Source organism: Rousettus aegyptiacus, unplaced genomic scaffold (assembly GCF_014176215.1).
Source record: "Rousettus aegyptiacus isolate mRouAeg1 unplaced genomic scaffold, mRouAeg1.p scaffold_m13_p_9, whole genome shotgun sequence".
Taxonomy (NCBI): Eukaryota; Metazoa; Chordata; class Mammalia; order Chiroptera; family Pteropodidae; genus Rousettus; species Rousettus aegyptiacus.
The window spans coordinates 73,785,969-73,809,335 of NW_023416312.1; the positions used below are offsets into that span (position 1 = coordinate 73,785,969).

At 37.4% G+C, this 23,367-nt stretch overlaps 1 protein-coding gene across 2 annotated transcripts; it reads right to left on the minus strand.

The window, feature by feature from the left end:
• Positions 1-3,797: 3,797 nt before the first annotated feature.
• On the minus strand, positions 3,798-17,740 carry UPF3B (UPF3B regulator of nonsense mediated mRNA decay). 2 transcript variants are annotated; one of them, XM_016137436.2, is made up of 11 exons: positions 17,501-17,740; positions 16,788-16,894; positions 16,514-16,620; positions 13,515-13,613; positions 12,041-12,151; positions 10,980-11,023; positions 10,340-10,522; positions 9,900-9,938; positions 7,951-8,111; positions 7,311-7,605; positions 3,798-4,793 (listed from the first exon to the last, which is right to left on the minus strand). In XM_016137436.2, exons 1-11 carry the CDS (start codon positions 17,654-17,656, stop codon positions 4,650-4,652), a joined length of 1,446 nt encoding a protein of 481 aa, XP_015992922.1. In that variant the 5' UTR covers positions 17,657-17,740; the 3' UTR covers positions 3,798-4,649. The 2 variants fall into 2 exon arrangements, with proteins under 2 accessions (XP_015992922.1, XP_036082874.1); XM_036226981.1 differs by lacking the exon at positions 9,900-9,938 and having other exon boundaries at positions 17,501-17,738.
• Positions 17,741-23,367: the final 5,627 nt, after the last annotated feature.

Sequence of the window (23,367 nt, forward strand, 5' to 3'; positions counted from 1 at the left end):
ATTTGACATGGGATGCTTCTTGGTGCCCATGAAACTTGGGCACTATATACGGAAGGTGAAGAAGGTGTCAAGAAAGGGAAAGAGTGGGTGGTGAGGTGGGGCAGGGCTTGAAGGGAGACATTTTAGGACATTTAGATATGAAGGGAAGGAGACAAAAGGAGGGCAGTGAGAGGGTGGTGAGCTCAAAAGCTGGTCATGGAAATGACAGGAAGGAGAGAGAATGAAAACGCAAGAAAACCAAGGTATAATGGATAGCGTGGAGTTTCAGAGGACATGGAGTGGGCCTGAAGGGCATCAAGAGAGTCTGCCTTGAACAGAACAGTCATTTCCCACACTGGGAGGGGAAAAAGATGATGAGAGAATATTTTTTGTAAATTTAATTTTTTAATTATGTGAAGATTTTACATGGTTCCATTTATATCCAAACAACCCTGCATTTCTTCTCCTATGTTTCTCCAACAGAAAGGTGAATGAATATGCATCAAAAGGTATGTACTAAATTGCTTACGGCAGAATTATTTCTAATAGTTCCAGACTAGAAACTGTCCTAATCTATCACCTGGTGAAAGGATAAATTGTGGTATATTTACCAAGAGCTACTATATGGCAGAAATTCTTAGGGAACTCTGGCAGGTCCTTAAGACCCTTTCAGAGGGTCTTCACGGTCAAAGACATTTTTATAATACAAGTAATTTGCTTCTTTCACTCTCGTCATCTCATGAGTGTACCCTGGAGTTTTCAAGAGGCTACATGACTTGTAATGACTTCGTTGCTGACATAGAATGTGTGCTTGTGTGTTCTTGACTTTTAAATATTTGTTTTAATTTCTAATACCATAAATATCAATAGGTATAATCCACACAAAGGCCCTTTGATGTCCTTAATAATTTTGAAGTGTAAAAGGGTCCTACACTAAAATGTTTGCAAACCACTCTTATACATCAGTGAAAATGAACAAATTACAATTAACTACATGGCATAGATGAATCTTACAAAAATGTGGAACAAAGGAAGCCAGACACAAAAGTATGCATACTGTATGATTCTATTTATGTAAAGACCAAAACGAGGCAAAGTGAATCTGTGCCATTAGAAGTCAGGATCTTGATCTGGGTGCTTGGTGTATGAGTGTGCACCCTTTGTGAAAATTCATCTAATTTTAACTTCAGGTATGTGTATTTTTCTGTATGGGTGTCATATTTCAACATAAAAACACTTTTGTATGGCTCACAGACAAAACCAGAGATGAAACATTTACAGAGGTCCAGCTGCTATCCCAGTCTCTCCCCCTTCTCTCCCTCCCCTATAGACTATTTTTCCCAAAAGGTAATTTTTAGTAGTTACTAATTTCTCCTTGCATTGCATTTTTTTGGAAAATATCTGAATCTTTTCATTATCATTTTATTTCAAATATTAATATATTAGTTGGAATAACCACCACCACCACCCACAGCCTTCCTATAGCAATAGTAGTATGTCATATATGAGAAAGAATTAGCGAGGTGGAGAGAAAACCAAAATGGCGCTCAGCAGATGGCTCATAGCACAGGAAATTACAAGGCTCAGCAGTCTCCTGCGGAGAATAAAGGCATTTGGATAAAGAGGAAAGGATTTGATAGATACATGCATTCATTCAAGGTGAATGCCCTTACTACGTGCAATCATGGGATAGACTGTACTGTCTTTTGCAGCACAGTGTGGCTCATGTGCTGAGAGGGATCAGGGAATGCTGGGAGAGCAGAGGAACTCTTCCCACAGCCTGGGCAGTAGAGGGTGTGTGGGGAGGTCTTCAAAGAAAGATCTGCTTGAGGGAAATCCTGACAGAGGAATAGGAGGGGGCACAGAAAGGGAGTGAGGGATGGCTTTCCAGGAAGAGGGAACTATATTTGCAAGTGTAGAGGCCAACAGCAGGTATCCAGAGCCTTCTAGGGTAGGTACAGGAGTCTGAGCTTTATCCTGGAGGCCAATAATTTGCAACTTCTTTAGCAAAATAATTGTTTTAAAGCCATTTTATATAGAAACCCACCATTGATTCTTCTTTCTTTTACAACCCTGTCCCAAACTGATAGCAAATCCTGTGGGCTCCCTTCAAAATACATCTGGGATCTAAATGCTCCTCCCCCCCCCCCACCTCCCCACCCTAGCCTCAGGACTGCACCCTCTTGGATTATGACAAAGCCTCCTAACTCTTCTCTCCTCTGACTCAACACCACCCCCATCTTCTGAACAGAGCAGCCATCGTGATCCTGTTAAAACCAGTCTGTGTCACTTATTCATTCGATAAGGATCTTCCTCTGGGTAAAAAGATCCAAGTCCCTACAATGGCCTACAAAGGGCAAATGCCAACAGACTCTTCCACCCTCACCTCTCTGACCTCATCTCCAACCACTCTCACCTTCAATTCACTTTGCTTCAGCCCCACTGCCCAGATGCATTCCTATCTCAGGGCCTTGGCATTTGCTATTCCCTCTACCTGGAAGCTTCCTCCATAAGTCTCTTTAGGCCTTTATTCACATCACCTTCTCAGTGAGGCTTTCCCTAACCACCTTTTCTAAAATTGCAACCTTTTCCCTCCACTCAGCATTCCCTACCCATACTCCTGCTTAATTTTGCTCCATAGAACTTATCTAACATTTTCTTTGTCATCTGACCCTACAATGTAAATTCCATGAAGGCCTGGATTGTGTTTTGTTCACTGCTGTATTCCCTGAGCCTACAATAGTGCCCCACACTCCAGATATAAGAAAGAGCAAGGAAGCAAACTAGAAAGATAGCACTGTAGAAAAGGAAGTCAAGATGGATTTTAAAAATTGCTTAGCAAGAGAGAGGACCCTCCTGTAGTCTCACCAGTTGACCTGGTTTAGGGATTTTTCTCTAGCAACACTTGGCAGCTTAGGCAGAAGATTCCCACACCAGTCCATGGTTATTTCCAGCTGCCTCTTGCCACACTGGGCCCTGGTTCCTCAAGGACAAGGACTTGAGTCTTTGACCTCCAGGGCCTGGCACAGTCAGTGATTAGTAAATATTTGCTTAATGAATACATAAACAGGTAGAAGAAATTTAAAGGGAGGTACATAAACGTGGTTTACTGAGTTGGACTAGCAAGACAAGTAGAACAAGAGAGGTGCTGACATGAAAACAGCCTTAAGAGGGCTAACAACAGGCCCCATGACGGATAACGAAGCAAGTGATGCCAACTCAAGAATGATGGTTCCAGACAGTTGCTTCCTCTAAGACCAACTCCTCTAACCTCTGCGGCCAAGAGGGTCCGCATTTCACTAATGACCTTAATACTGCCAAATGCAATAGACACTTCACATTTCTTATCTTCCTTAACCTCTCTATGGCATGAGACACTACCAGCCATTCTCCTCCTTAAAATTTTCCCTTCCCTTCTTTTAGTACTCTCTTCCCCAGTTGAGAACCATTCTCTTTCAATCATCTTCGATGGCTCTTCCTCTTTACCTGCCTCCTGGGATACTGGTTTCTAAAAGTCGAGGAAAACATAAAAGCGGTGACTAAGTAAAGGCAAACTGATGCCACACTAGGAGGAGCTGGAAGGATGAGAATTAAGCAGCATCTCAAGGATGTTGTCCAAACACTTTGGTTTTCTTATGGAACAAGAGTAGGGAGCCATGATTTGACTTTCTTGGTGGGCAAAATAAAGACAGAACACTAATAAAGGCAGAAACAAATATCATTCATTCCTTTTCAAAATTCTGAAGAGGTTAATTCAGTATCAAATTTAATTTCTCAAAAGTAATAGCTATTTAGTAAAGCTAATAAACACACTTAGCTTCATACTTGAATGATGTTGATATTTATTGACACCAATGCAAAACAACTAAAGCTGAAAGTTGCTTATTTAAACAGGAACAAATATCGGTGCAGTTTCCTTCCTGGACAGGGCATGCACTCAGATCACAAGACCTAAGATAAAACAGACTGGATTGTTAAGAACCAAATGAGGGTTAAATTTTACTTATTAATATAAAAATTGCTAAAGGCAAAAGGAGATGTTTAAACATATTCTTTATGCTAAGCTCACATAAGCAAACAAAAATCTAAAACTAATCCTAAAATTTTAGGACACAGGATATAGACATGGCATAACGAAATTTTGCATAAGCAAACATTTGTTATATCCTTCACTGGACTTGTACTACAACCACATGCTTGCTTCTATGCTACACAGTCTACAGTTATCACCAACAATGACTATAACTAGATCTGAACAAGGCTTAGAAGTGACTGTTCCACCCAAATTAAGAAAATTCAATTCAGGATTAACAAAACTTTTTAACTTTAGAGTCAGCTTTCTTATTTTCTTCTCATGTCATACCTAATGAAGTCCTCACTTGACATTTCCAACCTGCAAATTGCAATGCATGTCCTCTCCCTCATCTTTGTCTGACACTTTAAAAGTTAATTTGTAGCAACTGCATAAAAAGTGAAATTGTACTTCCAATGTGAACCTGCAATCAGGTTCCTGCTTTGACAAAAAACATACTCCTCTGCAGTGTACCCTACCAGCACAACGACCCCTTTTCTTTCTCTATTCCTTTGCCCGGAGGCACTTCTGGATTGCTTAATACATGCTCTTTGGCTGCCTAGACAGTCAGGAGGACACCTATAGCCATTTGGACTTATCACTCCTCTCCTCCTTCTTTTCTAATACCACTTTCCTGTTTTTTTTCTATTGCTGAATCTCCGGACTTGGTGCTGTCTTCAGGGACACAGAGTCGATTTCGGCTTCGAGCTCCTGGTTGGTAAAGCTGCATTGCTGGGCGATCCTAAAGTAAAACAAAATGTTAATGTTTTAAGTTATATGTTGATATATACCAAAAACAACTCATATAAAACCAAAAATGTGAGGGCATGGTACATGGCAGTAAGTGTTGAAGTGTTGATGGTTAATCGGCTTTTAACTGCCCACTTCCTTTCCCCTATCTCCAAAGAAAAACCACCGTAAGTATTATTTATATCCCTAGGGTAAATTTTTGATAAATCTACTGCCTAATTTTCTTAAACATCTCAAGATGAACTGAATCAGCTTGATTTTTTTTTTACTTAGAAACCACAGCCATTGCCTATTTCTTCTCCCCATCAGTAAATTGACTTTAAAATGTACCACAATATAAGAAAACCTTAGGAGTAAAAACCATAACAAAGTATACAGTCTTAAGTGGAGACCTCCCTGAAATTACAAGCTGAGACCCCCCCCCATGTAACTTAAAACAAACATGATTATTTCTTAATTCAAGTAGAACAATGTAACCCCAGCTTGAGACTATCTCAACGGCACTTTAGATCTCAGGTTCCTAAATAAGCTTCCATAAAGTAATAATCATGTAGCTCTCACTTCAAGTCATGTGTTTGGTTTAATTACATATGATCCTGGAAAACTTAAGGGTGTAGGCCTTTTTTTTAGAATTCACAAAAAATTACATATGCCTTTCTTACCCTTTCTCCCTGATGTATAAAAGTTAGCCTTTAAGCATTATCTCAGTTGAACAACTCCAGCAAAATATTTCACTATTTTCACAAGATGAAATGTTAAAACAGATGAGATTCCTGCATAGTATTTAAACGAATGGATGATGGGGCTCCCACTGTGCAAAGATGGGACAATTTAGACATCAACAAGTACAATAACTGATAATAACAAGTTGGAATACACCAGGTATTTCTAAATCTATGAGTTCTTAAAGACTAAACAAAAAAATTCAATGATGACATTTAGAAGTTACTAGGACACCGACTTGTTACTCTGAATACAGTAAATAAAGGGAAAGGACCAAATGTTTATCTTGCCTTTCCTGTGTAAACTGAATTTTAGGCTAACCAAAGAGCTAATGAGGAAAATTCTTTATAGAAGAACATCAGATAATAAATACAACAGGAAGGGCAGAATTCATGCATCACCATTTTCAAGCCCCCCATGAAATAATTAATCTAAGCAAAATCATTAGGAGGAAGGCTGACAAAATTTTTTATAGTAGATGTGTCAGGCTTATAGTACCTGAAACTACTGATTACTTGAGTTTTTTTCAACTTTTTACCTTAAAAAAATTTTAATCTATAGAAATATTATAAATTTTAAACAATGAATACCTAATATCTTTCTTTCAAATTAACAATTTTAACATTGTCATATGCTTTTTCTGACTCTAGTGTGCACACACACATACACATTATTTTTGCAGAACCATTTGAAAGTTACAGACATCATGACCCTCCATCCCTAAATATTTCAGCTTGTATATCCTAAGAACAAGGACATCCTATTATATAACCACAATATAATTGCTATTGATCAATCATAACATTGTGCTAAAAGGACACCCAGATATTATAGGTTTCCTGATAGAATGTATAGGAAGTGTACACCACCACCTATGAAGTGTTCTTGCCAAAAATTGAGCCTGAATATATTCAGGCCTCTAGGTTAGGGCCTACCTGTTTTTGTGAATAAAATTTGGCACATGGCCATGCTCATTCTTTTGCATATTGTCTATGTCTCCTTCTTACAGAGCTTAGTGGTTGTGAGAGAAACTATACAGCCCACAAAGCCTAAAATGTTTACCATCTGGCCCTTTCTAGAAAAAAATTGCTGACCCCTGCCCTATATATAACTGTCAGCTTTCGAGGAAACATAAAAGATAGAGGAATGTGTTAAGTAATACCACGGTGATGTAATTAGTGAATCTGGACCGTTAGAAGCTCTACGGAATAAATGGGTTTCTGCTACATAAATGTAGGACAAGAAGAGGTGGGAAAATTGTATTAGGCGAGATTTAAGGAGACATTTCAAGCAAATACAACCTGTGGACCCTGTTTAGAGCCAATCAAAAAAGATATGACAACTGGGAAAATCTGCAGAGTAGGTAGGATGTTATGGAATTATTGTTATTTTTTGGTGTGAAAATGCTATTAGGATTATATATATTACTAAGAAAGAGTCTTGATCTCGAATATAGCCATGTTTAAAGAAGAAATTATACATCCAGGATTTGCTTGAAAATAATCCAGTAGGGTAAAGATGGGGAAGAGCAGAAAGGTTGGCCATGAGTTGATAACTGTTGAAGCTGAGTGACAGCTACATGGTATTATTCTGTGCTCTATTTTTGCATATGTTTGAAATTTCTTTAATAAGTTAATAAAAGGACCCATCTAAGACTGAAAAAAAATTGCAGATAGGTAAAGTTCCTATAAATTCCATAATAAACTGAGCTAGCCCTGTCCTTTACATTTGCAGGAAAAGAGAAAAATTCCTCATGAAAAGAAATAAGTGTAACGAAAAGCAGCACCTTGTTTCTTATGCGATCTCTCTTAACTACTTCCTCTTTCTTTTCAGTTTTTTCTGAGATGCCTACTGATTCTGTACTTTCAGTCTTCCTTCCTTTATCCCGAAGTGCTTCTTTCTCTCTTTTCATTTCTTCCTCCTTTCTTTTAAAAGCCTTCTCTTTCTCATAGCGCTCCTTCTGTCTCCGGCGCTCTTCTTCTTGCCGCTTCAGTCTCTCTCTTTCCCGAAGTATCCGTTCTTGATCACGTTCATAATCCCGTTCCCTCTCCCTGTAGTCTCTGCCACTTTCATCTTCAGATCTGCATGAAAAACAAATCTGAGAATGTTCCCTCAAAGATCTAACCACAAATGCAGGAACACTCTAATTTTGATTTGGTCACTGCAATGAGCCTACACTTTTGGAGCAGGGTAAAAACTACCAGCATTTTAAAAAACAACAGAAAAAAAAAAGTAAATTAAGAAACGAAACAAAACAAAAACTTAATAGTCATTTACCCAGATTAAGATATTAGAATATTCGAAACCTTTCCTCATATCCCTGCCCCTGGTAAAACAGCTTATCTTACTTCAGATATAAGTCCAGGATATAGCAGTAAAATTAGCATCTTGAAAACAAAAGTACCAAAGAGCCCTCGCCTACACACCTCTTAGGCTTTTCATCTTTAAGTTCACCATCAGAACGTTTGGGCAATGTACAACTCTGCCCACTGGCTCTTTCATCATTCAGATTCTCTTTATCCAATTTCTTGGCTTTGTCTCTTTTGTCCAATTCCTTTTCATCTCCCTTTTCTGGCTTCTTAAGCAGCTTTAAAGAGAACAAATTTATTTTTATTTTGAAGAGTGGAACATTGTCTTCTGAGTCTATCAAAGGAAACATATACTAAATATTTTAAATTTTGACTGCAGAAAGCCCCATCTCTACAGGTACTCAAACTTTCAAGTGAACAACTAGCACACAAGAGCAACAATTTACTAAAAGGTTGCTATTAATGTGAAAATGCTACCTACTCAAATGAAGTGGTTTAAAAACATTGTGGCAATAGGATCAAGACTCCTTTGGTTTTAAATGGGTTAACCTTTAAATGAACCAATGCATACTTCCCAGTATGCCTTCTGTAGCAAAACAGCATGTCAATATTTTTTACCTTGATGGGAAAATATGCCACAAATTTAAAATGCTAGGTACATCATTACTGTTGGAATTTTTTTATGTAGCACTTGGAATGGCAACTACCTTGGTTACCAAAGGAGTGATCTATTGCAAGAATAATTCTGCCTTGAGCCTGAGAGTAAGATACTTATGATGGTCCAATCATTATCATTAGAGATAAATCGCAAGAATTAGTTGGGGTTTGATTTTAAAATCCAAATACTTCATACAACAGAACAGTGAAGCTCCATCTCTACTGAGTAGGAACTCTATTCAATGTCTCATATATAACGGAAAGCAATCCGAAAATAAAAGTGCTTTATAAAGTCAAAATTTCTAACAAAACAGTTTCTTTTTCTCACCACTGCTACAGATCTCTCTAAAATACATCCAATGTTGTATATTCGGAGAGATTCTTAAGCAAAATAGAATTTCAAGTCTCAGCGTGAAGGCATCATATAAAGGTTCATCTCAGGGTGAAGGCATTATACAAGTCCTCAAGCAAAAGGCCATGCACCAAAAGATTTAAGCATGAAGTATTTCAGCACACAGACAGCCACTGCAAATGCAGACTCCACAGTGGACACTAAGAAGGCACCCGTGTAAAGTGAGGATACCATGTGCAGGCTTCACTGGAAGTGTTCTTATTTCTTTAATGAACATTTGTTAGAAGCCAAGATGTTCATTACTCTAATAAGAACATTAATGTATATCTCTAGGATGGTTGGCTCTACCTCCTGCCTTGCTGACAGTTAGGGAATAGCAAGTCAAATCACTTGCAGCATGGCAGAGAATGACTGCTAGAAGGAATTAAGTTGGGAATTTCCCCACCCTGCAGCCAAGCCCCTTATCAACAATAATGAGCCTTGGGGAACCACATAAACTGATGAATTTTGAGGAGGTAACAGGAGACCCTGCTACCACCTCTGTAAGGTTTCCTCTTTCTCTGAAGTTCCACAGGAACTTCACTGGAGCAAGGACTGCCCAAGCCATGCCCTCAGAAGGGAAGCAGCAAGGCTGGGATTGTTTTATGGGTTTTCCTCTTCCTACATGCTGCTCACAGGTTCCCAGGTAGAGGCAAGAAGGTAACATGGGAATCATCTGAGAGGGTAAAGCACAGAATGCAGGATATTATCTCTAGTACTCCCACAAGGCAGACAGTTATGAGAGACAGATAAAAAAGAAGAGAAAGCTATTTGGGCAAGGTTGTCCTCTGACTGTATATTGTTGAAGCTTCTGGGTACACAGCAGAGCATCAGGAAGTCCTCCAGGCTTCCTTTAAAAATGGGAATTTTAAATGGCTAGCTTTTAAGAAGATTCCAGTCAGTATGAAGGGGTTTTCTATAGGTAACACTACCACCACCACCAAAAGGACTTATTAACTAACACCTGTGTGTGTGTGACATGATACTAGGTGTTCTGTATCATGTACTTGATCCTTACATTTTTCTGATTCACAGCTTGTAACAGAAACCTGTGTACCTGAAGACAGTGGAAAACAAACAGATGAGGCAACTTCATGTATCAAATATGAAGGCAAAGCTGAATAAAAACCGTAATTCATGCCAGCCAGCCCTGAGCCCTTATTTATGAAGAATTGAAAGAATAATCACCCCAAAACTGAACAGTTTCAATGATAAAAATAACACAGATGTGCACTGAAGAAATGTGTAAACTACTTAATCCTTTTAAATTACCTTAAAATAAAAAAAAATAGTACCATTACTATTATAGGGAAGATTTCTATTGGTTCGTCTCCCCCACCAAAAAAAGACAAAAATAAAACTGAAAAATTATATTTACATCACACAAGATACATGCATATTTAAAGAAAGAGATACATGCAATTTTCAGCAACATGCTGTCCGTTTTATTTTTCGTACCTTAATCTTTGGTTCATCCTTTAATCTGTCCCTTTCTGGAACCCTGTCTATCTTCTTTAGCTTTTCTATATCTTTCCTTTTTCGTTTCTCTTCTTCTTTCCACTTCCTCCTCTCTTCTTCCCGTTGTCTTTTTCTTTCTATTTCTCGCCTCCTCCTTTCTTCTCTTTTTTCTTCTCTCATTCTCTAAAAAAGAAACATCAAAATCAGCCTTCAAACAGATAAATGTCACCAAAAACTTAAATTAATCCTGAAGGCATGGTGGGCACCCGCTACACTGGATCATCTTTCCTTCCTCCTTTCTACAAAGTGGCATTCTACCTCGTTAATACTCTCCCCACCCCATTCAGAATATGAGAGAGAAAATAAAGACCAGAGCATGCTGCCTTGCTATATTTACAGAGGCTTTCAGAAGATAAAGAGAGTGTCTATGGAACAACCTAAGGACTCTCTGGGTTTTCAGGGTGATTCCTTGGTCCAACAACCAAAGAAAATGAGAGGGCCACTGAGCCAAATCTTTAAAGAGTAATGGTAGGGAGAAGCAGCTATTTCTCCTATAGGATCCCAATGTTCTTAAAATGTTTACAGAATGTGAACCAATGAAATAAAAGTATTGAGAGAACTATAAAAACAAAAGGTTTACCTGCTTGTTTTTCAGGAAGCTCAATAGTGGGGTTGTCTTTTTAGCTACATAAATGTAAACAGATTATTAATAATACTTGTCAACCCCTAGAAAGGATTCCATTTTCTGACATTCCCTGCCAACCACCCAAGGTGGGAAAAACTATACCCTTTAAACAAATTTCACAACTATATTATTGGAAAGAAATTTTACATTCTTCTATTTCTGCAGGTTTAAAATACCTTTTAAAATCTGAAGAAATACAAAACAATAAACCATTTTTTAAAAAGTGTAATTACTAGTGTTGGTGAGAATTAAGTACAAAAGACATTCTCTTATTTTACAGATGGAAGTATAAATTTGTCCAACTGGGAAGACATTGGGGGAAGAGGTAAAACTATCTAATCCTTCCCATCCGTAATTTCACTTGTAGGAGTTTATTCTAAGGAAGTTATCAGAGATGAACTTATACTATGCACTCATAAATAAAAAATCATTTTTAGAAGAACATGTAATTATTTTTCAATATTCTGAACAATGTCATCTAGCCTTGTAGCTAGCTTTTGAAAATATATTTTCTTCAGATAAATTCCTAGGAGTCGACATCCTGAGTCAGAGGCTATGCTTATGTTTAGAGCTGATACAGTAGTGATGGCTTACCATTAGAACCAACATCCAAGCTAGAATTTCTCAAGAGGTTTTCAGGTTTGCAGTGACTAGATTTGTTTTTTGGTATTTTACGTCAAAATTTTTTTTAGAAATACTAGCTTATTACTAGAAAATACCAATTGATCTTCAAATGCTTACCGATATCTAAAGGTGCCATAAGAATCTTCAAACTTTTCATATTTATGCTACATTTGTGTGCCACTAAATAGGTCACAGAGAATTTTCTCTATCTAATCAACACATACTGTCATAATACTGTGACACAGGTATTATCTTCCTTTACAGTAGAAGAAACAGTCTCAGAGAAGTTAGTGCTTTCCCCATGATCACACAGCTAGCAAGTGACAGATGTGGGAGTCAGACAGGTCTTCTGATGAAAAAGCTGTTGCCCTCAATTCCTTTTGCCCACTTACCTATTAATTCTCTATTTTTAGCTTCTATTTCCTCTAGTAGTGTCTCTGGAGTAGATGTCATTTTCTCATTATCTGCAGCATAACTTTCCAAAAATTTTCTATATTCTGGATCTAAATAATTAAGTAAACAGAAAGTATGGCATACTTTAAACAAAACAGGAAATTATTATCCAGGATATTTATCAAGAAGATAATTTTCTACTTCATGGAAGACTGAAAATAAACCTATATTCATAAGATAGACTACCTAGTATTTTATTGGTTACTACTTTCGGAGCTCTCAGAAGAGATACCCACAAAGGGAGTATGGTATAACATAGGGTCAGGAAAAAACAGAACCTCCAGGAATGACACAGCTTGCTTTTAAGTCACTACTAATCCAGAGTTACATTTATGGGAGAATTGTTACAGTTATGTGTATATAGTTATAATATGTATTTATGTATTACATATATAGTATATAACCAATTCTCATATGGGTATACCTCATTTCAAGTAAACTCAATGTATGAAAATCAGATATTCCAAAAAAGTAAATTAAGGGGATGTCCTATATGTGGCACCAGAGGTGATGGTAATTCCTGGAGGTCTTTCCTAGATGCCTCTTATATGTGTTACTCAAACAGGGTAACACATGTGTCATTACATTCCTTGTATTTGGAGTTTCTATGCAGTGTGGAGCATGTCTCTTGGTTAGTCTCCCAGGTCTGAATCTACAATATAATCAATGAGCAGCAGTATGTTGAGTCTTTTTTGTGTTCTTTATAAAATACCCATTATAGTAATAAATAATGAAAATCAAACTAGATGATCCTAAAATATCAATGTGATATAAAATATTGCAGGTAAGCCCTTACTCAACATAAGTTACAGAGATCTAAAAATCTGGATCCAGTTTAATGGTAGTAAGTGGCAATTACTCCAGTTTTTTAGTTCCTGTATTTCACTTCAATGTAATTACTATGTGTACAGCTGACTGAATATTCGAAGCATAGAAGACAGGACTGGCCACTTCAGTTATTTTATATTATATTAAGTTACTTAAGTAAATACATTTTTCCATCACGGCTCTCAATAATAAATCATCCTCTTTATAAAAATAATGGAAACTAAAAGTCAAGGAAATACCCATAAAAATGGTAAGAGGCCCCAAGGAATTGGACTTTGAAACATCTGACTTTTTCCATTGTCTTCTAATTAACAAACTTAAGGTGATTTCTACACAATAGTCAACAATAGCATTGCTTAATGGTGGAGGAATAAAATGCCACTAGCCAAAGAGTGGAAACTCCATAGGAAATCCACTTCCATTATAACAGTTAAGCAAAGCTTTCATCAATGAATTATATTTCTTATAAATTTTATCCAATATATTCTCTTATTTAAAAGACTAGAGTCCAATTAATTCCCACAAAGGTAGTATTTTTTAAAAAACCCTTGGCAATAGCCTTACATAACTAGAGCTATACTGTACCATCATCGATAGTTCCAACTTTGGTATCTCTTTTCTTAGTCTTCTTTTTTGCAGCTTTTTGAAAAGGTGCAAATTCTACTATAGCAGGATATTCCTGACCTGTTTAGAAAAAAATATCACTTGCTATAACAAAGAGGATGTCAAGTGGATAAAAGGGAGTCAACCCACCGTTCTCTAGGCTTCCTTTGATTGCAGTTATCTGAGAAGGGTCTCCCAATGGGCATCAATCACACTGGCGCAACTAAAATCAACATGCTATCAAAGGAGCCCCAAGTTCATATTGATAAAAAGATACAGCAGGGAAATAAAACATTCATTTCAATTCCACTTCGAAAGTGTAATATTTTGATATATATATGAGGGGGAATCTACAAGCTAATTTTATTTAAAAGTACATCAGAAATCTCTAGAATAAGCAAATCTATAGATAAATTAGTGGTTGTCTAGAGCCAGGGGATAGTGGTGGGAAGAATGAAGAGTGATGGCAAATGGGCATGGGGTTTCTCTTTGGAGTGATGAATGTGTTCTAAAATTGAATGTGATGATAGCTGCACAATTCTGAATACACTAAAATACCCTGAACCTTACATTTTAAAAGGGTGAATTTTATGATATGTGAATTACATTGCAATAAAGCTGTTATTTAAAAAAAAATACACCAGGACACCAAAAGCACAGACAACAAAAGTAAAAGGATAAATTAGACATTAAAAACTTCTGTGCATCTAAGGACACAATCGACATAGTGAAAAGGTAATCTATGGAACAGGAGAAGATAGACGTTCTTGTGCTCAAGTATATGAAAACATTAAAATATTACCTCACTAATCAGGGAAATGCAAATCAAAATCACAAAGAACTATCACCTTATACCCATTTAGAATGGTTATTATTAAAGGGAAAAGATCCAGAAAATATTGTGTTGGTAGGACCTGGAGAAATTAGAACTTGTACGTTACTGATGGGAATGTAAAATTGTGCAGCTTCTATGGAAAACAGTATGATAGTTCCTTAAAAAAAATTTAAATAGAATGACCTAGCAATTCTACTTTTAGGTACACATTCAACAGAAGTGAAAGCAGAGACTTTAATAATTATTTGTACACCCACACTCATAGAAGCATTATTCACAATAGCCAAGAGTAGGGGGAAGCAACCCAAATATCCCTTGATAGATGTATAGATAAACAAAATGTAGTATATACAATGGAATATCATGATAGAATGACAGTTGCCAGAAGATGGGGGAAGGGAAATGAGGAGTTGTTTAATTGGTATAGAGTTTCTCTTGAAAGACGAAAAACGTCTAAAGACTGGGTGGTTGCACAACAGTGAGAATGTACTCAACACAACTGAACTGTACACTTAAAAATGATTAAAATGGTAAATTTTATTTCTGTGTATTTTACCGCAATGTTTTAGAATGCAAAAAATAAAGGAATGAGGTAATGATACATGCTATAACATGGATAAACCTTGAAAACATGCTAAATAAGCCAGTCACAAAAGGCCACATATTGTATGACTCTGTTTATATGAAATGTTCAGAATAGGGAAAGCATAGTTAGTAGATTAGTGGTGGCCAGGAGCAAGGGTGGGGGGAGGGTTGGGGAAGGAATGGGAGATGACTGCACATGGATATAAGATTCTTTGTGGAGTGCTAAAGACATTCTGGATTTACAGTGGTAATGGCTGCACAACTTAACATGATTTTGGATATCCTGGTGAATGCAGAATCAGATTGTATATATGTGTGTGTATATATATACACACATATATATCAGTTATTAAGTTAATCTGATTATATAATATAATCTGATTATATAAACAAACAAACAAACAAACAAACCAGACTGAAGCAGAAGGAAATTGTGGAAGACAGGCTGAAAAAAACAGAAGTGAGGCCAGACAATGGAAGACCCTGGCCACCAAGCTAAGCAGTTTGGACTTTTCACAAATGTTATCTTAAATCACTATTTTCAAAAAGATTAATTTCATGGCAATATAACAGACTGAATTATACAGAAATGTGAAAAATGGAAAACTCTGTTAAGTTTAGAAGAAGTGGCTAAGCATTAGGTGACAAGGACATAAAGTATTAGTAAAACCAGATAAACAATACATTACAAATTTAAAAGATACAGCCCTTGTTTAAATGTAAGGGATAAAAAGGAGAGGAAAAAGTTAAACACAACTTGGATTTCCAGCTAAATCACTAGGAAATTATTGCTATGGAATAAAGTTGGAGTGCAGAAGTAGATAGTTTGTGGGGATCAATAAAAGACGGACAAACAGTGGCAATCCTTCTACTTTTATAGGCATATTCCCTGACAAAGATTTCATTTTCACTAACTTTGAAGTAATGCTGAAAAAACAAAACTCAATAAAAAGACACTATGATTGCAAATCCACAGAAAAGTGGCAAATGGCAGCTCAGACATTCTTCAGCTAAATGTTACAAGCAGCAGAAAATAAATAAAAAGAGTTAAGGCAGAAATTTTTCTTCCCTCTAGACTCCTGGATACAAAGTGGGAGATCATTAAGTTTTGATGTTTTAATTACAACTTAGATTGTTAAATGGTATTCCAACACAGAACTATTGGCTGAAAGGATCTGAATTAAATAAATGTTGGTCCCTGAAGCAAGTTGAGAAGTAAACATTTAAAACTTGTCATACAACTTTAAAGAGTCACTTATCAGTATTACTGCTGAAACTAGTAAATAGTCAAAACAACAGATTTTCTAATCTAGGGCAAATGTCAATTTCATTCAGTTGATCAAATCACAGAAATAACAGGTTAATAAAAATACCAGAGGACTGAAAAGTGACATATCTATGTATAAGATTTTATTAGGTTTATCAATGCAAACCCTAAATGTTACACATTCATCACCTATGATTTTAGAAAAGCTATCAAGGCATTGAGAAAACACTGTGATACACACATTGTCTTAAACACACAAATGACAAAGAAACCCTTTCAGGTACTAGTACTCACCTTTATTGTCAAGGAATACATAACCATCAAAGCGATCCCTGAACAAAATAATGTCCTCCTGGTTTTTAAAGTTGATGTATGCTCTGGCATACATATGAGGATATAGACTGCAGAGAGGAAAGCAATGATGTAAATGTGTTTGCAGGTGTCTGGCTGAATTATAAGAATGCATATATTAAAGAGATAGGCCCAAAAATCAAATGGAAAACATTAGTAGGTTAAAAAAAGGAAGAACCCTTTTTCATTTACCCCATCCCTCTTTTATTTATTTTACCTAGTATCATTAGAAAAAAACTCAAAATAATCATGCTCAGGCATAGGCTGAAGATGTTCCTGAAGCTGCTCCTTCGTCAACGTGGGAGGTAATCTTCGAATTACCACCTTCAGAAATGAGTAAAATCAAATTAGTACAAATCAATTTTCTGCCATATCTGAATCACCATCCCTGAAGAAAGCTGGACTTTAAAAGATGAGATCAGTTATAAAAACCACGAACTCTTGATTTATTCCCTATCCAACAACTCTTCCTCATTTAGCATAGAGAATTCAAAACTCTAATGAACACCCCAAATTCCCTCATTGTTCCCAATCTGGCCCCCAGACCATTACCCCCCCCACTCCCTCAACTTGTCTCCATTAATACTTCCACCACAAACTACTCCCACCCCTGATAGCCCACCCCTTCACTGTTCAATAATTCCCCCAATTAATGTTTTAATTCTTCATTCTCTTTATTATCGTTCTCCCCTCCCATTATCATCTCACAGCTGACCTAAATCTTTCTTGTCTGGTATCCCCCTTCTCCGCCACTCCCACCCTGGAGCTTGGCCGGGAGGGGCCCACCTTTTCGGTCGAACAGATGAGACAGTGTGATACCATTTTACCACAGGTAAAGAATCAGAAGGAGACTAGGAGAGGAAGAAGGCAGCCCCATTCCCAAGGGCGGACGCATCCCGCCCTTTCACCAGCCAACGACCGGTCAAGCACCTTGCTCAGCGCCTCTTTCTTCTCCTTGTTTCGATCCTGCTTATCGTCTCCTTTGGTGCTGTCCCCCGAAGCCCCACCGCCGCTGCCTGTGGCCCCTGGGGGAGTCAAGAGGGTTACTCGTTTCTCCTTAGGCCTATGGTCCTTCTCCTCCTTCATGGCCACTAGAAGTTCGGCCCGAAAGCTGCTACTCCCGGCACCTACAACTCTCAGCTCGATTCCGTCACAGCTCCGCCCCCAACTGACGCCCTTAGTGATAGGCCGGCCCCACGTTCCATTGGGCCTCGTTGGGATCTCGCGATACTTCAGAGCGGCCTGCTTCCTTTCGGGTAGAGGTTTTAACACCTGACCTCGGGCCTTCCGTATCCCTGCACCGCCCAATCCCCTCACGGCCCAGACTTCCCTGGGGCCGCTCTCCATGCGTCATTAGCAACTCCGCCATCTTGATAGAGCGACTCTTTGGCGGACTGCAAATCCCGGCATGCAAAGCAGTTACCTGCCTTTTGCCGGGAGTTCTGGAACTGTAGATGTCTCAGGGCCTCTATTTGTAAATAAAATGAATAATATTGCAAGTTTAGTGTTTTTCAGATCAAATGATAGATTCTTCGTGCTGTACCTCACATTGTGTTCCTCACATACATCCGATGTTATCCAAAGTTTATCTCACGAGGGGAACAACTTGTATCGTCTACCACTGAATCTAAGGGGAGCATAAGTTGCCACCCCAAAATATATGTCTTTTGGGATATTGGTTATTTTAAGCTGGCTGTTTTTAAGAAAAAAGACTCAGGAAGAACCTTTCGCCTTCTCCTTAACTGTCTAAAAGGGTTTAGATAGAGGACCTGCTCCAAATATATAGTTTATTATGAACTAGTGTGCAAGACAGGGAGGGACCTAGCAAGTATTCAGTGTCCAATTGTTAAAGATGACCTAAAAAACATTTATTTACCAAACAGTTGTTTTTCCATCTCCACGTAAATTGCTTTCCTGCTCTTTGAGGTCCCAAATCACAACCAAGTTTTAGATTAAGGTGACATAGTAGCCTTAACTGCCCTATCCGTCTAGTTTCATATTCTCATGGAACCCCCCATGTTACTAGATTTGGTCATTTTTCTCCCATCATTTTTGTCACGTTTATTTGACTATTAGTCCAGTCAGAAGAACTTAGAAGGGTAGAAGGAAAATTATCTTTTCTACATGCAATTTTGGCAAGTCAGCCAAGTGACTTTTCTGGCTGGAGACTATTTGCTTTGGGACTGCGGCAGATGAAGGGATCCTGGAGCATCTGACAGGCTGGCAGTGGTAAGAGTTTTTACCATGTCAGCACACCCTCAGATCTCTGTGGGATCTGGTGAAAGTGAAAGTAGTGAGAATCATTTATTCTCTTTCTAAATGTAGTCTAGCAGGAGTAAATGTGATAAAACTAGTTTCTTGGACAAAGGACTCTGGTACTGTTGATCCCATTTCTCCCTGAGATGGTCATTGTTTTTCTTGGTCTATGTTGTTTGCCCTGTTCTGTGTTTTAAGAAATTGGCTTTGACCTCCTCTTTGGTTTCTGCCATCAGGAAGGCCACGTATCAGTGTGCATTTCATAGCCAGTCAGGTAGGCTGGGGATCCTGGGCAGCTGTATCCAGTAGGATAAAAGCACAGGAATACCTGGGGCTTGTGACTAGGCATTTGTAGCCATTTAACTGGCATCTTTTCACTTTTTTTGTGTGACCTTGCTAGCTCACAGGGGAATTTGTCATGAGGAATGTCATCCATAAGGAGCCTTTGACTTCTCAACTTTTGTTGCGTTCTCACCTGTAATAATAAAGGACTTTTACTGTCTTAGATGACTCTGGAAGTGAGCTTGTGGATCTTGTGAGGGCTGCATCCTTTACACTCTCTAGTGAACCAATCTTGCTTCCTTGGCTAAGATAAAAAAAAAAGCTTATTGGTTTCAGTTACTATTGAGATTAATAGATCCTACTTGTCAAATGGCCAGATGATGGATCCTTTGAATTGGAAAAACTTCTAAATTGGAAAATTTTTGAGAGCACTTATCATAACAGCTGTTTGCTACCTATAGAAAGACCAAATTTCAAAAGTGGATACAAAGAAATATAATAACTAGCCTTACAAAAACGAGATGGAGAAGCCTGATTGAATTTGCTGCCTCAGATTCCCCTCATGGGTCTTCCAGATACTAATAAAAACATTAAGTTAATTAAGAAGAGACTGGGAAGAAGCCAAGGGGAGAGCCAAGAGACTTTTGGAATTTTTTTAAATGTCATTAAGAAATAAGATGAATAATGCAACTATTGATAGGATCAAAAGAAATAGGAAACAGAAAAGGAAGATTCACAGGGCTTGTCCCATGATAGTGGAAATCTTGAGATGGTTATTAAGAAATGGGATAAATAAAGTAAACATTGATGGGGTTAAAAAAAGGTTTTAATGGAACACTGCCTAAGATTGGGCAGGCAAAGAGACCCACTTTCGGTCCCTCAACATTAAAGGGTCTCAAACAAGTCAGATCTATTTACCTCAGTTTAAAAAGCCAGAAGGCAAAACTACAGTGAGAAATCTGACTAGTAATTGCTGGGGGCAGCTGTTAGGCCAATTAATCAAGTTAAAGATTGACAAAAGGGCCTGGGAACCCAAATCCAATGGTGAATCCCTGACTCGAGCTACAATTAGATTGAGAGGACATAAATCTGTATGGTTAATAAGATTATGAAAGTTGGATTGTTTAAGCAGGTATTAGTAAAAAAGTTATGTCAACTTTACATGAGTGTTTAAATATTAATAGATACTACGTCTGGATGGGGAACATTTCCCCTGCCCAGTATTGTAAAACCAAAACTTATTAAGTCATAATGGAGGTTATAGATAAGAGAGTTCATCTGCCCAATGCACAGCATAGCCAAACAGTGAACACCAAGAATCACAAGGGAGTAATGAGGGTCATTTTATTGCAGGGCACCATGCAAGGAGAACTGGAAGCTATCACTTAAAACACTGGACTCCCTGACGGCTTACAATCAGGGGCTTTTAAACACAAAAATCATGAGTAAGCACAAGTAAGGGGTTCAGAGTTGTGAGCTGTGTTGATTGGTCAGTTCTTGTGCAAGCTTCAGCAGGTATCTTCTTAATTTCATTTATTTAGGTCTTGGTGACATCCTGTCCAGGGTCTTCATGACTATAGACAGGTGGTTTTTCTAGCTTACAGATTTCTGCAGGACATCTTGGGATTATGAGTCAGTGATGTTATCTTGAGAGCAGGAAAAAAAGCAGAGCTATATGTCTGTGCTTAATAGGCTACATTCTTCTATTATCTTAAGCAAAGTATACTTACATATTCTTTCCTGAAATTTGCTTTACAGACAGGCCTCCAGGCCTTACATGACTACATTCTAGGGAAACTAAGACTCTTAAAAGAGGTCATTTAATACTTTTAACTAAAAGTTAATTCTAGTATATCCATTTTGTTATGATTTGCTTTCGGTTTCAACAGTTCAGTTACTTAGATTTCATCTGAGGTTTTTAGGGGTTAAAAATTCCAATATATGTAACTGAAACTACTAGGAATAATACTTTGAATGCAAGAAAATCAGGATATGTTTTCAGTAATGGAAGTTATAAGGCATAGAGATGCATGTTTTGAGGGAAATTATAAGAAAATGATATGTCCAAAATAAGTTGATTATTTCTGAACAGGTAAGAGAACAAGAAATAAACTAGAAAAGACAAGGAAAGTTGTATAAGGTTTGTGAAAAGGATTCTTGAGAAAGGAAAGTTTATGAGTGGTCAAGCTAAATAAGATTGGAATGAATTTAATTAAGTAAATTTAAATATCAAAAGTAAGCTGATGCAAAATTAAAGTTTGGTTTTCCCTCTGCTAAAAGGATAAAGTTTTTATGGATTATTGGTCTGATCTTGATAAGATGTAGTGAAAAGTTTTCTGCTGAGAAAAGAGATTCTATTTTTTATCAACATAACATTCTGTTTTATGTTGTCTTAATCAGGTTCTTGATTTCTTAAGGAAACTGAATCATTCAAAAGTGAGAAGAAAGTTTTACTAATAATTATGTAACCTTTTGAATTTTTCTTTGAATCTTTTATTGTTAATTTGGTTACATGAATAATTAAGTGTAGTTTTATAATGACCTATGATACTACTTAGTCAAGTGTTTTAAAACCTTTATCTTATTATTTTTTTCGCAATTTCAGCTTAATTTTATTTATTTATTTATTTTGGGTGACATTGGTTAATGAAATCCAGTTACGTTTCAGGTGTACAATTTAACAGTAAAGCATATATATATTGCATTGTGTGTTCACCTCCCATAATTAGATTTCTTTCTGTCACCACATATATGACCCTTTTTACCCCCTTTATCCCGTTCCTTCCACCTCCCCCCTCCCACTCTACTTTCTGGTAACCAATAGTCTATAGTTCATGTCCATGAGTCTTTGTTTGTCCTGTTCATTTGTTGCATTGAGGTTTATATCCCACATGATATCGTGTGATTTTCCACTTTTTCTGTCTGGCTTATTTTGCTTAGCATGATTATCTTGAAGTAGATCCAGGTTGTCACAAATGGCAGTATTTCATCTCTTCTTATGACCGAGTAATATTCCATTGTATATATGTACCACTACTTCTGCATTTAATCATTTACTGTAGGACACTTCAGGTACTTCCATGTCCTAGCCACTGTGAATAATGCTGCTATGAACATCGGTGTGCAAATATCTTTACAGATATGACTTTTCAAGTCTTGGGGGTAAATACCCAATAGAGGGAATAGATCAATTCTTAGTTTCTCAGAAACCTCCACAGTTTTCCATAGCGGCTGTGCCGATTTGGAGTCCTACCAGCAGTGTATGAGGGTTCCTTTTTCTCTTCATCCTCTCCAACATTTGTTATTAATTGTCCTGTTGATTACAGCTATTCTAACAGGTGTGAGATGGTATCTCATTGTGGTTTTGATTTGCATTTCCCTAATAGCTAGTGAAGATGAGCATCTTTTTATATGTTTTTTTTAGCCATTTGTATGACTATTTGGGAGAAATGTCTGTTCAGGTCCTCTGCCCATTTTTTGACTGGATAGATGTTTTTTTTGTTTGTTTGTTTGTTATTGAGTTATATGAGTTCTTTGTATATTTTGGATATTAAGCTCTTATTGGAGGTGTTGCTTGCAAATATATTTTCCCATTGAGATGGTTGTCTCTTTACTTTGTTGACAGTTTCTTTTGTTGTACAGAAGCTTTGTAGTTTGATGTAGTTCCATTCATTTATATATGCTTTTACTTCCCTTGTCTTTGAGGTCAAATTCACAAAATCCTCTTTAAGTCCAAGGTCCTTCAGTTTCGTTCCTATGTTTTCTTCTATGCACTTTATTGTTTCAGGTCATATTCAGGTCCTTAATCCATTTTGAGTTAATTTTGGTGTGTGGTGATAGACAACAATTTAGCTCCATTCTTTTGCAGATGGCTGTCCAGTTTTTCCAGCACCATTTATTAAAAAGGCTTTCCTTTCTCCACTGTATGTTTTCAGCTCCTTTGTTGAAAATTATTTGCCCATGTAAACATGGATTTATTTCACAGCTATTGATTCTGTTCCACTGGTCTGTGTTTCTGTTTTTCTGCCAACATCATGCCATTTTGATTACTGTGGCCTGGTAGTATAATTTGAAGTTGGGCAGAGCGATGACTCCAGCCTCATTCTTTTTTCTCAGGATAGCTTTGGCAGTTTGAGGTCTTTTGTGCTTCCACAAAAGACCTTTTTCTTTAAAAAGTGCCAATGGGATTTTGATGGAGATTGCATTAAATCTGTATAATGCTTTAGGTAATAGGGTCACTTTAACTATGTTGATGCTTC